The sequence below is a fragment of the Schistosoma mansoni genome, chromosome 1, assembly GCF_000237925.1.
Source record: "Schistosoma mansoni strain Puerto Rico chromosome 1, complete genome".
Taxonomy (NCBI): Eukaryota; Metazoa; Platyhelminthes; class Trematoda; order Strigeidida; family Schistosomatidae; genus Schistosoma; species Schistosoma mansoni.
In genome coordinates, this window is record NC_031495.1 from 34,915,558 (window position 1) to 34,930,135 (window position 14,578).

Sequence of the window (14,578 nt, forward strand, 5' to 3'; positions counted from 1 at the left end):
TCTCCACGAATAGCGTAAAGTGGTCAAAGCCAACCGAGCTTTGTGAATCTGTGTCGAGATTTAATCAGAGACTGGCCCACTAAAGTTGATCATGCTTTCAAGATAAACGAAATAATACATCTGCTCATCTATTTCATTGTGTCATTTGTTTAGTATTTACTGACGCAGACCAGTCCTGAAGCGAAATTCCGGATTTAGAGGGATAAAAACATCCCAATTATGCTTGCATTATTAATCAGGGCGTTCAGAATACTCTTGATCGCTTAAAATACATGCATTGCAAATATTTAGTCGTTATCTCTTATATAATTTAAATTTTCTTTCGTAATAACTGAAATGAAAATTTCTTATGAGCATGTCTATAATTTAGGCTCTCGTGTGATGTTCCTAATGTTGGTTAGTATTTACGTATGACACTAATTCCTAATCAAAAAGGGATGTGCATTATGTACCCTCAAGAACTGTTATCTCGATCTTTACGTCTTCCATATTGTTGGAGCTTTCTATTTTTTTTATGGATTAGATTGCTGAGTAAAATATTGTATTAAAAACTCCATGCCGAGTTTCATTATAAAGAAGATTGAATCACTATTTATATGTATTTACTTCATTATGTCCAATTTATTGTATGCTATCATTTATCCCAAATATATACATATGACTATCACCTAGGATACAGGATTTAATTAAAATATTTCGATATATTTTACTTATTAAGTTGTATATGATTAAAAGTAGCATTAAACTTAATATAATATTGTGATATGTTTTGATTTATATTTTGCCCTTAAATGAATCAAACCTTTTCTCCAGTTGTCTTTATGGCACACTCTTAATTTATTTTTTAACTACAAATTTATTTTTGTACTCGCACAATTTATTAGTTCTTTAATACCCCCAAAAAATTTCTTGTTACAGTTTACTACTTGCTCCTTATGTACCGCCATATGAAGAAGTGACTATTAATTCAGAAACTACTGCATCCAAAGTGGTTGCAATGGCTTTGAATAATTTTGGTTGTGGAGTAAGTTGACATTCAAGATAATATGAAGTTACTTGTTGTTAAGTTGTTTTAAAAATTAGAATTTTGTTAAGTTTATAATTACTATTGAAATCAAATAAAAAGCTTTTTTTCACTTAAGTTGTCTGTCCTTATTGTTAAATAGTCCACCAAGTCAGTTGTTTTTTGTTAAAAGGTATTATTACACAAACATTCTGAGCTCACTTAAGTTGGTGTTTAGCTGTGTGCGTAATTCCAAGCGTTAAAAATTATTTGATTGATTTAAGTATTATACATTTTCTTGGAATTTTTGTCAGGATGTCGTATTTAGGGAAAAGGAAAGTTTAAAAAAACTAACTTTTTAAATTTGTAGCGAAGAATTTTCTTATCGGTTGAATTTATACTGTGAAATGAGAATGGATTTGTTATGCTGATTGAAAAATCTTTCAAATCATTTTTAAAAAAAATTTATTCTTATGTGTATGATGACCTCTTCAAGAGTGCGAACCATTATACGTTGCAATGTATAAACGTTAAATGTAATTTACAATACAATTTTACAAAAAATTACTCCAGTGGGAATCGCAGTCGGTTAAGCTCAAAGAAACTTATGAAAATTAAAATAAAGCAGGAAAGTTTATCTAATTTTCACTAAATAAATGGACAACTGTCATTAAGTTGAATTTTTTTCTTATCTAAGAATAGTAGTTCAACTTAAATATAAAATAAACTATTCTGACTAGAATATTTTTCAAATATAATTCTCATTAGATTCTAAAAAGTTTGATAAATTGAGTTAGATATATTAACACTTTGCATAAACAAGTATATTTTCTTATAATCCACATAATGCGGTGACTATATCATTGTAGCGTTTAGCTTTCAATCATTAGGTTACTGCTTCAGACCCTTTCCTACTCTTTTGTTTTGAGAAGCTAAATAGTCTGACTAGTCCTTACATAGAGAAATCGTAACTTTAACTGGAGTACATAAGTATTTACTTGGCAAATAACTTACATCATATGGTAATTTTCCAAGATAGTTTTGAGATGTAATTCGGTTTATATATATATACTCATTATAAATCTTTTGTGTGTTTTTCTTTAGCACATGAACCCAGATGACTGTTATTTAAGCAGTGTTTGTGTTGATCGTACAGTTAGTGAACAATTATTAAATAAAGATGATCGTCCAATGCTACTACTTGATCAGTTACGTGAAGAATCAGCTAGAATATCACAATTTACTCGATTCGAATTACGTTTTGTTGAAGATCCCCCTATCAGTCCTAGTGTCTCCTTGTTTGTAGGTAATCTTAAAGAAAATCTATCACAACGATTATATGAACGTGTATTATTAGACAAATTAGGTGAGAAATGTCGTTGGGATTCAATTGAAGTAATATATTATGAAAGTGGTTGTCTTGTTTTAAATTATCACTCAAGTGAAAAAGCTGAACAAGCTTATGAATTACTAAATGTAAGTTATTAATTTTTTACAAATCAATTCCACCTTTTTATTTATTTATCATTTTCATTGAAATCGTGAAAGGGTTTAAATTAGATTATTAAAAACCTGGAAGCACAGGACAGCCATTTCTTCCTGGTATGGGACTCCTCAGGACGAAGCGGTCGTCCAATGCTTCTAAGTTTTTAATAATGGTCTGACTTGGATCCGTTCATGATTTCCATGAAAGTCAACAATTTCGACAATCCGTTACTGAATATTTATAATTCTTTTTATATGGTCTGTTTCCGCTTTGGTGAAATCCTTTCGAAGCTGCTTTTAGTCGGCATGTAAATATTTCAAAATCTGTTTTATGAAAGACTAACAGATATTTATAAAGCCTTTCGAAATGATGGGCGAATAGAGAAGTAAAAATTTTAAGAGGAATAGTCAGTCAGTCATAAGCAATTTAGAACCTGACGTATTGTGCACCTGGATAGCGTTTTTTGGCAAGGTTGTTTTCTGCGGGATTTTGTTGATGGACCCCATGCCCAACTCACCTTTACCCTGGCTTGGGACTGGCAATAACCCTGGAAGAGCTACAGGCAGAGTTAAGGAGGCGATCTTCACGCGTCAGCCAGATTGTTACATGGACATCATTTGCAATCTCTTTCCCGCACCACGCGAGGGATTTCGTCCGGTGGGTTTCCCCCTGGGCCGGTGTGCCCCTCCTTGGACGATCTTGACAACCCTACCGACATGTCATCCAGCTTGGACGCCCGATCATCATGAACACCCATATGCCGGTACTTGCGGTCCCTCGAAATCCCTCACCCTGGCCTCTAAGTATCCAGACTACGGGCGGACGCCACCACGGACTACACTGCAAAGTCGTTTATGGAGAACAACTGACAGATGCATTCTAAGTGAGGGCCGGTGTCACACTAGGCTGCTTACTCTCTCTCTCCTGGTGGTTGACTGGATTTTGAAGACCTCCATATCTGTGGCAAAGCACAAAATAAAATGGACAGTTTGAATGCAACTAGACGATTTGGACTTCACAAATAACCTTGTCTTTCTATCCCATACACACGAACAAAAGACAACCGGTGTGACAGAAGCTTCTGCATCAGTAGGCATTAACATATACAAGGGAAAAATCAGGATCGTTAAATACAACACAGAGAACACCAATCAACCCAATCACACTTGATGGAGGAACTCTAGAGCAAGTGAAATCTTTCACGTACCTGGAAAACATCATCGATGAAGAAGGAGGATCCGATGCACACGTAAAGGCAAGGATTAGTAGAGCAAGGACAGCATTCCTACAGTTGAAGAACATATGTAACTCAAAACAACTGTATGCAAGTCAGTATCAAAGTCAAAATCTTCAATACAGACGTCAAGACAGTTAGTTCCATTGTATGGAGCTGAAACGTGGAGAACTACTACAAACATCATCAAAAATGCGCAAGTATTTATAAACAGTTGTCTACACAAGATTCCTAATGTCCATAGAGAACAAACGAGTTTCTATCTGAAGAGGAAATTAGGAAAAGATGCTGTAAGTGGATAGGATATACGTTACGGAAATCATCCAACTGCACTATGAGGTAAGCACTAACTTGTAATGCTAAAGGTAAGCAGAAAAGAGAAAGACCAAATGACACTGTGTTGATAATTAGAAACAGACATGAAAAAGATGAATAGCAGCTGGAAACAAGTTGAAAGTATTGCGTAAGACAGAGTTGGATGGAGAATGTTTGTGGGTGGTCTATGCTTCTCTACGAGGGATAACAGGCGTAAGTAAGTATATTGTGCACCGATTCAATTCACCACACCACATAATTATATCAATTTAAATTAGTAAGATAAATGCAAGAATGGTAAAAGTATCACTGAAAGTAGCAAACAGTAATCGTTACTAGTATTACTCGAAAAAAGTACAAGTCTTATAAAGTAAAGAATAGATACATTTACATCATTATTATCTGTTCTAAGTTGTGTTATTCAATGTTTACAAACATTCAGTACTAATTCATACAGTTTCTTTTTGTTTCATCGCAATACTTGTATCTATAAATTTATTCGTTAATAGGAATCTATATTTATGGATAAACCACTGACTGCTCTACTTCTTCCAACAATTCGTCCACAAAGTTTGCCTAAAGGAATTCAACCACTTTTAGTATTTGTTAATTTAAAATCTGGCGGTTGTCAAGGTGTCGATTTAATTGTTGCTTTTCGTCGATTACTCAATCCATTTCAAGTAAGCGTATATATGTTTCCCCGTGTTAGTATACTTCAATGTGCTTTTTTCTTATTTGTTTTGTGTTGGTCACTACTTTAATGTGTACACAATTAACTCTTATATAAGAATTGTAATATTGTTTTATATACACTTTTTATCCCGTTAAAAATGTGTACCATTTATTACAACTCATTTCTTACGTCTTTTGAATTTGGTTTTCAATCACAATTGATTCAGTAGTTTATGTGATTAATGATATTTTTTCATTGATATCTTCTCTAATGACTTCTTTCTTTCAAGTGTTTATTCATTTAATATTGTTGATGTTCGTTATTGTCATTCTTTTTCCTCGTTTATCTTTCTTTTCGACTTCCCGATGGCAGTTTCAGGCTGGGGATAAACCTCACATTTTCAAGTCATCTAAGTGTATCGTAGTCAGTAATTACGGTTACACTTTTTTATTTAGTCACTCATTTGTAAGTATTTTGGAGTAATTTCTATTATAGAATGAATTGGAGGCATGTCATTTGCTGTGTTGCAACGTTTCTTCCATCATGACTGATTGACCTACACTTGACACGTCCGTAGCATAATGAAATGATATTTTCGTCGTAGAAAACTTTACATTTTTTATGCAAGCCAGCAAAAACGACAGATAACGAAACATATCCTCTATCATGGATTACGAAAGTGTATATAATGGTTCATTTTGGTTGGTTGCCCGGAGAAAGGTCAAAATTGCGAACGAGAATGGAGTTTTTCTTCACTCCAATTTCACCAACTTTAAGGGATCTCACTTTTTTTCTGTCTGTTTGGATAACGAATTAAATTTTACATATATTCTTAGAGTAGTTTAGTTAGTCAGTCACACATACATTGTAGTTAAATATGATAAAGTAGTGTAGCCATCTCGTATTTTAATAATTTATACCTTAATTATTAGTTAATGCTGTATGATGTTTAATTTTAAACACTGTTCATGCACAAAATATTACATCATTTAATGATGCTTCTACCCTATTTCCATTGAATGTTTTTGAACAAAATGACTAGATTTTTGTATAAGAATGAAATTATTTGTTCAATTCTTCTTATAAATTAAATGAGAATAGTTACTTGGGTATTATTGTGTTGTTAATTTCGAAAGATCTATTACAATCTATTACACCAAACTCCATCTTTTGATTGAGTTGTGCTGTATAGTTCTTTCATTTAGCCTGATACAAATGAATGATGAATATTTTACATCTCATTCATAATCAAATATATTTAACAAACCTTTGTTTTGTCATTTTATTATAAACAATGAAACTTCTGTAAATATCATGAATGTCGATGGACTTTACCCACTTGCTTAAATATCAAATATAACATTTTGATAGTAATGTATACAGTTCATTTATTTGTTCGACTTCAGTCATCATTTCATCTGTTGTTCCACTGTTTTTGTCCTTTTTTTAGGTATTTAACCTTGATTATGGTGGTCCTTTACCTGGCCTATATTGCTTTCGTCATTTAGTCTCATATAAGATTCTTGTTTGTGGTGGAGATGGTACAGTAGGGTGGACATTGTCATGTTTGGATATTGTTGGACAGGATGCAGCATGTAACGCTCCTCCTATTGCTCCTCTTCCTCTTGGAACTGGTAATGATCTATCTCGTGTTCTTCGATGGGGTTCTGGTTATTCGTCAGCTGATGATCCTCTAACTATTTTAAAGGATGTAGTTGCCGCTGAAGAAGTGAAGTTAGACCGGTATATAACATTATTTCAATCTATATTTTATCGAAAATTACTCATACGACCACACTTTACATCACTGACTGATCGTAGTCAGACAACCGCTGTAAATGAGAAAGCACTGAAGAGAGTTGGTTCATTTTAGTAGGGGACTAATCATCAGTGTGTGTCAACGACCTCATCTACGATCGTACCCAGGACTTCCAAGTCTCGCAGCGGGTGTTCAAGGTTTAGTCACTGGATGGGCATCCAGTGGTCTACATTTCTAATGTCGATTTATTCTCAATGTTGCACACCCAGCTTCCGATACCATTGATGGGTAACTGTCTCACACCACAGACATGGTTGAATTCTATTGGTCACGGCTTCTCACTAGAACTCCGGGAATTACCTATCGAAAGTAGTCACTAGTATGGAAACAGTTATTATTGATAATGACATCACAAAATAATGATTGTCATAAATGTTAACTATAATACTCATCAATCTCTACAAAACTATCAGCTACGTACTTATATAATTGTGTTCATCCTATGAACTTCTCGACTTTTGATAACTGTATTTTCTACTCAGTAGCATTTTGTTTATCGTATTGAAGAAATGAACCTACTTAAGACTCAGAGATTACAGAAGGAACTAATTCATGATATATTAGTATCCTGTCAAATGCAAACTCAAAACATTTTCTTCTCTACTTGTATGAAAAATCAATTGAGTAGTTTTAGACTATGTAGTAGTTATAATAAAAGTACAATATTTGTTAGACTGTTTATGCTTTCACTCCTGATAATGATCATTCTGAAATATTAGATAGCAGGGAAGGTACTCTTATAAAACCATGAGTGACATAACTCAGAATTAATCACAGTAGCGTTTTCCTGCAAACTTAAGCTTTTTAAATTGCTGTGTATTTTTTTATTCCACGAATTCATTCCTTCTTGAACCATAATTTCTATGCCTAGTGTTTTTTTTTACCTTCATCAATAGTGTTGCTACATCTGCTGTTGTTGTTTTTGTCTTGATAACTTCATGTTGTTGTGTTGATGTGATGTGTCGGATTTTTAAGTTTTATTACAGATTAACCTACTTTATTTGTTAAAACAATATCCTCATTATTAATTCTTTTTTATTACTACTAATAATCGCTTATAGATGGACGTTGATTGTTCGACCAGAAGAAGATTTTAAAGATGAAACAAAATTAGCTTTAGAATTGCAAACCAATGCATCGAATACAAATGAAGATAATTCAATTATGATTATTATGAATAATTATTTTGGTATCGGTATAGATGCTGATTTGGCATTAGATTTTCATAACGCACGTTCAGAGAATCCATCAAAATTCAATAGCCGGTAAATTGTTGTAATTTTTCTGTTTTTGTCCCTTTTTCAATTTCTTTGCTAGCTTTTCATTATTCCTTGTTCATATTAAAGATGATTAGAGGAATCAGTCGTCAATAAATCCCAGACATAAAGTGGTAATGTGTTAGTTTCATTTTTAAAAGAACTGTTTATCTCTATGGGATTCGAACCTATGTCACTTATTGTCACAATCAGAGGCGTTTCCCAGTGAGCTAACCAAACAGCGATCGATCTTCTGAGGAAATAAGATATTTACGTTGTTTGTTCACTGATTACTAATCAATGTCATGTTTTTTTTTTTATCGTGAGTGGTGATCATATTCTATCGATCAAATCTGTGCCTAAATTGGTAAGATTTGATCTGACATGAAGCTAGTTAATACTTTAGGGTAAATTTGCTATGTCTACCGTGATATCAACATCATTTGGATAAATCATATTAAAAATCAAGTAGTGTTGGGTAGTTTGCTTTTATTTCTCGGCTTGCTAAAATTACCCGATAAATATACTAATTCATATGTTTTAAGACTGTTGGAACCCTTAATGATCATTTCAATTTGTAGAAAACAAGGTTCACTATCAAACTAGAGATATTTGCAGCTACTAACTAGGTCACTATAATGAAGACTATCTTTTTTTGTTTTAAATACCTTACCTTTTGTATGGTTCTCATAATGCGGAAGGAAAATTGTATGTTTACACATTAGTATGTGATCAATCGCCTGAATTGAAGTGAATTTTCATCGTCAAGTGACAAGTACATGCGAAAACCAACTTACTGATGATGGATGGACAAATGAATTAATAGTTGTTTTTTTTTCTACCAAGTGGACTTTTATATTCAAAATATTAAGCACAGTATTAAACATAATTAAATGTCATTCTAGGCATAAATGATCGTAGGATATATGGATATTATAGGATCAAATTATAATTTGTCCATCAGACATGTTTTTTGTTGTTGTTTGGCTTATCAGTTCTTGAGACAGCTTATCACATGTTTAGTATTTAGTAAATATGAAAAAGTTATTTTCACTTTGTTATGTGTACTCAATGCTTTCACATAACAACTAAACAACTCTTTAAATATTTAATTGGTTATCAATCAGTCTTAGTGTACTGTGCTATGCTGTGTTTTAATCTAATCTTTACATATTACACATTGAAACCCCATTATTTCTTTATTACTGTTGTTAATAAATAGATTTCATTAAAAATGATAAGAATTGTTACAGATGAATTTTCTTTTCTTTTATGTTCAAACGAATAATCACAGTTCATGGATATTTTGATTAACTTATTGTTTATTTTATTTTTCGTTTAGTATTCACAATAAAGGTGTTTATTTTAAAATTGGTTTAAGAAAAATGATTAATCGAACTATTTGCAAAGATTTACACAAACAAATTGTAGTTGTTGCTGATGGGAAAATTGTCATGTTACCACCAATTGAAGGTCTAGTTGTATTGAATATTCTTTCTTGGGGTGGTGGAGCTAATCCATGGACTGTAGAAAAGCATGATGATGAATTTGTTAAACCTACACATTATGATGGTCTACTTGAAGTTGTTGGCATTTCTGGTGTAGTTCATATGGGACAAATCTATTCTGGTCTTGGCACTGGGATTCGTCTTGCTCAAGCAGCACATGTAATTTTGACCTTTATATGTAAAACTTTTTCTATTGTAAATGATATGATAGATTTCGTAAAATTAATCTGTTTCATTTTGAAGATTTATTAAAACATCGCAGTAAATGTTAACAACATATTTCTTGAATTTGAAAATTGTTCTTTTATCAATATGTAGTCAATTTAACTCTTTTCCAAAATAGTAATTGATATATTCGTTCATTTTATATAGGTAAGCGCTGATAATGTGAATATACGTAACGATTAAATCACCAAGTTCAGCGAGAAACGTCTGCCTAAATTAAACATCCTTACCGTTTCATGACAAACTAAAGATAATGTAAATGAATTGAGATTTTTCTAAACTAAAAATTTTTCAAGCCACCATTTATCACATATTTTAAGAGCTTTTACTGGAAGTAGTTAGCACTCGGGTGATTGTTCGTCTTTATTTGAAATTTAAAGTGTCTTTTTCCTTCGAAACATGACCATCAAGCTTAAATATGTAGGCACAATGTACATATGTTCGATTATACGTTTCACTGAAGTATTGGCCACGTGTAACAGAACCATTAGGTTAGAAATGTTGGTGTTAGATATAACGTTTTAGGTAGGGAGGGACGATCAAACGAAAGGGTTATTGACTTACATTGATTACGGTAATTAGGTCGTATGCTAAATGTGCAAAGAACTACTCATCCTGACATATGTTAGGAGAGTCAAACCAAAATATTATAGCAGTCTATGAAATCTTTAATTCTTAGTCTGAGTTTTGCCGTGAGATGTAGGTCTTCTGTCTCGTGTCCACCTATTAATTAAAGTTAGGAACATAATGTTTGTCAATCGACCACAGTTAACTCGTTTTTATTATCTTTGTTTAAATAAGGATTTCATAGCTCTTGATTTATTTCTGTCTTTTCCGTCACATCGTTTTTCATCAGAATACCTTTTCTTGTTCAATTCTGTCGTTGCAAGGTCTCCTTGATACTTATACCTGAGAAAATTTGCGCGAAAAATTTCAAGATGTGATAATCTTTTTTTCATTCTATCGTTACAGCTTTTGCCGTATATAATCTGTTAAAGATTTTGTTATCTTCTAGAACACATTTGTCCTAAAATGATGTCCAATTTCAAGCTACTTCTTTTCCAGTTAATGCGTGTTTTTAAGTGATACATTTTTTCAGTTTAAAAATAAGTCTTTTCTACAGACACTGCATTTAAAAATAAATGATGTAAAAATCCGTTCTACTATCTATTGAATGTAAATTAAACTGACTGTGTCTTCTTTTTCACGAACTAGTTTCAGTACAATCCATTTTATTTTCTGCTAAGCTATTTGATTTGTTTTTTTACAAAGAACATCTTTAATATATATATATATATATATATATATATATATATATATATATATATATATATATATATATTAGTCTGTTTTCTATTGTCGGCAGGGATCCACTCAGTTATCATGTTATATGGCCCATAATTGTTCTCAAGATCAGAGACGTATTCGATTCCCATGGATCTTGAGTTTCATAATTACAGTATACTTTTCTATTCAATTAACTCATTCATTATTCTCGAATCATATTGTCTATGCTTAGTATTTACCTTATCAAAACTTCATAGTAACTCTTAGGCATAACGTGGATAGTCAGGGTATTCATTAACCTTCCTATTTCTTTATTATCTAAAATTGATATTGACTTTTTCAGAAATAATTTTCTAACTAGTTCTCTTCAAGAATCAATATCACTTCCTGATGTATTATTTAGAATTAAGAAACACTAAACATATAATAGCAAAGATGGATGGTGGCTAGCAATGGAATCCAGGACGCCCTATTTAGGACTCGTCAGCTGGATGTACCTGCATATAATGCTTGTGATTTAAGGCAATATCGAGGCAATTCACACAGAATATACATATGCCAATAAGAGACTGATCAATTGCAATTCTGAACATCAATGGGAAGATTCGAACAAACAGTACAAAAATGAATTTACTAAACATGTAGTTTGTTTGTTTTAATTTTTTAAAGCCATGGATACAGAAATGACTGGCGACTCCGCGAGTTTTGTTTTCCTATGTGTGTGCGCATTTTTTGAGAAAGCTATATATGTATAGGTAAATGCCTTATCATCTTTTTACTTGGTGTTTCTTTTTTAAATATAAAAATTATTTATACTGTTGGGTGATTTATCAATCTATTTGTTTATTTATAGTTTCCTATTGATTAGCTCTCTTTATATCATATGATATATTATTTCTTCTAGAGTGTATAATTTTCTCTACTCATTATTTCTTATTGTCGTAAACTGTTCTATCCTGTTTACCCTTTTTGTTTCCTTTTCTTTTACTCGAATCTTTAAATTTGTTTACTTTCTTTTATTTGAAAAAGAGAAACAACAAATCGACGTAGCACTTATTATGCGCATTTGCTTTTATCTATAACTGGTGAATGAATTATGTCTTAACTGAATTCCTTTTGATTATTTGTGCTTTCTAGATTAAATGTTTACGGACACCGGCAATATGTATGATTTATTTGCTTTTACACAGAAGAATGAATAGTCGTTTTCATTATTATTTAGTTGAGTGCAATATTTCAATCATTATGAATCATAAATTAATTGGTATTGAAAATTTTCTGTTTTGTCATTAGTTGAAAATTTGGCTTAAGTCTGAGCTCCCTATTCAAGTTGACGGCGAACCGTTTATTCATCCACCTGGTCAAATTACTGTACTACGTTCTGCACTGAGTGTAAGCGTGTTATTTCAATTATTTTAACATGATATTAAATTATGTCCATTTGATTTCTTTTCAAGTCTATGTTTACATTGGCAAAGCTTTTATCTTCAATCTAGGCAGTATCTTCACTGTGGTTTTGTAAAGAAATGTAGGAAGGTAAAATAATTTAAATCTTCCACTCACATTTGATGCGTTAGGCTTCATCATAAGCTAGTAAATCATTGATAACTAAGTAACATTGATGTTTCGTCCTGATTTCCGGACACTCCATCCGCAACTCAGCTTGAGATTAAGTCATGAGCATTACGGTCCTCGTAGCAAGCATAATACTTTAAGACTGTAGATTTGGAATTCAGTCATTCACACCAATTCACTGTTACCACAAGTCATTTCATCTTGTGGGATTCTTATTAATGAGCATGCCGATAGTATGACTGAAACGCCTAAATAAGTATATTATTTTACAGCTTGTCATAGACATGACACTTTAGATAATATTCGGTTTGTAAGAATATCGGCTTAATGTTTATCATACTTGATATTAGTTTATTACTTTAGTCATTTGTTTTATTCCATAATATGTATATAGGCCAATATGTTAAGAAAGGTTAAACGACCTAAACGAAGACCTGGTACAGAGGACTGTGGGTTGAATCAATTGTCATCTACAGATCAACAATATCAAAAGTCAATGCAACAACATTCAACCATCAGATTACATGATTTCAATCCATCATCTGATTATTCATCTTTAAATATTATGCAGAATATAAAAGAAGATTTACAACTTCCTATAAATAAGTTAAATATTGATTCATTCATTTCTGATACACCTACTTATAGTAAACCAGTAATTAATCTAACATCAATACCAATTTATAATAAGGATAATACACCAACCAATACTGTACAGTCATCAACAGTGTCTATAGTACATTCAAATGATGATAACGACAATAGTCAGCTTATAGCTGATGATACCACCACTGTTTATCATCAAGGAAGCCTTACAAACACTTTAAATCAATTAAGTTTAGGTAGTAAAGTTAGCAGTCAAGAAATATTATCGTCTTCTGTCAATCTTTCTTCTTCATCATTATCACGTATATGCTCATATACAACACTATCAGGTGATGACAGTGTGTGAACTTCATTCCTTTTCTCAATCAGCTATATATAATTCTCTCATTTCAATGAAGAGATATCTATTTTTATATTTTTATGAATTATACTTCATGTGTTCGTCGGGAAAAAAACACTAAGACCATTGTAATAATATATGCAAACTGTATGATGTAATTTTATTATTTCATACATTTTAGTAATGCCGTTTCGACTTTCCCTTTTTTATTTTAAAGAAAGATTCGTTCTTTTGGAGACATATATTTCCGTTTCTTTTTGTAAATTCCATTATATATTAAGTCGTCTTTGATGTCATCGTATTTTCGCATCTGGTTTCATTCTCATTAATATTTCTCTCTTCTGTAATTCCCTCCTTTTCAACGGGATGGGACTTGTTTTATTTGTTCACTTGTACATGTGCGTGTGTTCAATTTGAAAAACAGGTAGTAGGAATACTTAATCCTTGTTATTTCATTTTGATTATTTACTGATTAGCAGTATATATAACAATAAATTATTAAAGTCGAACCATTATTACTGTATAATTTGATGTTATTACCATTATTGAGTTGCGGTTTTTTATAGAAAAAATTAGACTATTTGTTTGTTAGTAGAATTGCCATTATATTTTACTCATTATTATATTGTTACGAAGACTAAAAAAAATTTAATCATAGGAGAATGTATCGTAAACTATTTCTTGACCATTATTTTCACTAATGCATTCTAATATATATTATGGGTAAATAATCAACCATGAGCTGTAGCTTTACAGGCCAGCCTTTTTTATGTCAATTCGTCTATTGTAATTTTGGCAGTTCAATTGTACGTTGTCCTTAATGAAGTAGATTTGATTTGTACTTTTTAGATATTTGTCACTTATTTGTATGTGTCTTTTAGTTCAGATGCATTAGTGTTCATGGAAAGCGAAAGTAGTTGTCTTCTTTAATCATATAATTCTGAATCAAACTGTAAAGCAATCCAAATACTACACATCTTATGTCATATTCGTTTAATGACTATTCTGAAGTGTGTTGTTGGTAAACAATACTTACAAGAATTAGTCAGTTATTAGTTACCGTAGGTTTTGTGGATGATTATCGACGGTATGCTTTAATATGGTAATAATTCTCGAGAGTGAACTATCCGCTTATAATCACTTTGTCCTTTAAAATAGCGACTTCTAGAAGGCTTAGTTTGTAAGTACTAATCTGAATTTTATTTTCCGACTATTTAGTGTTTCACCTATGTTATTCAGTTATTTGCAAAA

General features: G+C 31.9%; 1 protein-coding gene across 1 annotated transcript in view; it reads left to right on the forward strand.

Moving 5' to 3' along the window:
* The window catches only part of Smp_036180 (putative diacylglycerol kinase, theta), a gene marked incomplete at its 5' end in the record, with an annotated part of 31,931 nt that extends 18,158 nt beyond the window's left edge, over window positions 1-13,773 (forward strand). The window contains 8 exons of the mRNA XM_018794191.1: window positions 919-1,024; window positions 2,108-2,479; window positions 4,548-4,718; window positions 6,162-6,454; window positions 7,592-7,795; window positions 9,129-9,453; window positions 12,100-12,198; window positions 12,776-13,773. Coding sequence (XP_018648628.1) covers window positions 919-1,024; window positions 2,108-2,479; window positions 4,548-4,718; window positions 6,162-6,454; window positions 7,592-7,795; window positions 9,129-9,453; window positions 12,100-12,198; window positions 12,776-13,333 — 2,128 coding nt within the window. The 3' untranslated portion in view covers window positions 13,334-13,773. The remainder of the gene's footprint in view (window positions 1-918; window positions 1,025-2,107; window positions 2,480-4,547; window positions 4,719-6,161; window positions 6,455-7,591; window positions 7,796-9,128; window positions 9,454-12,099; window positions 12,199-12,775) is intronic.
* Between the last annotated feature and the right edge of the window lie 805 nt (window positions 13,774-14,578).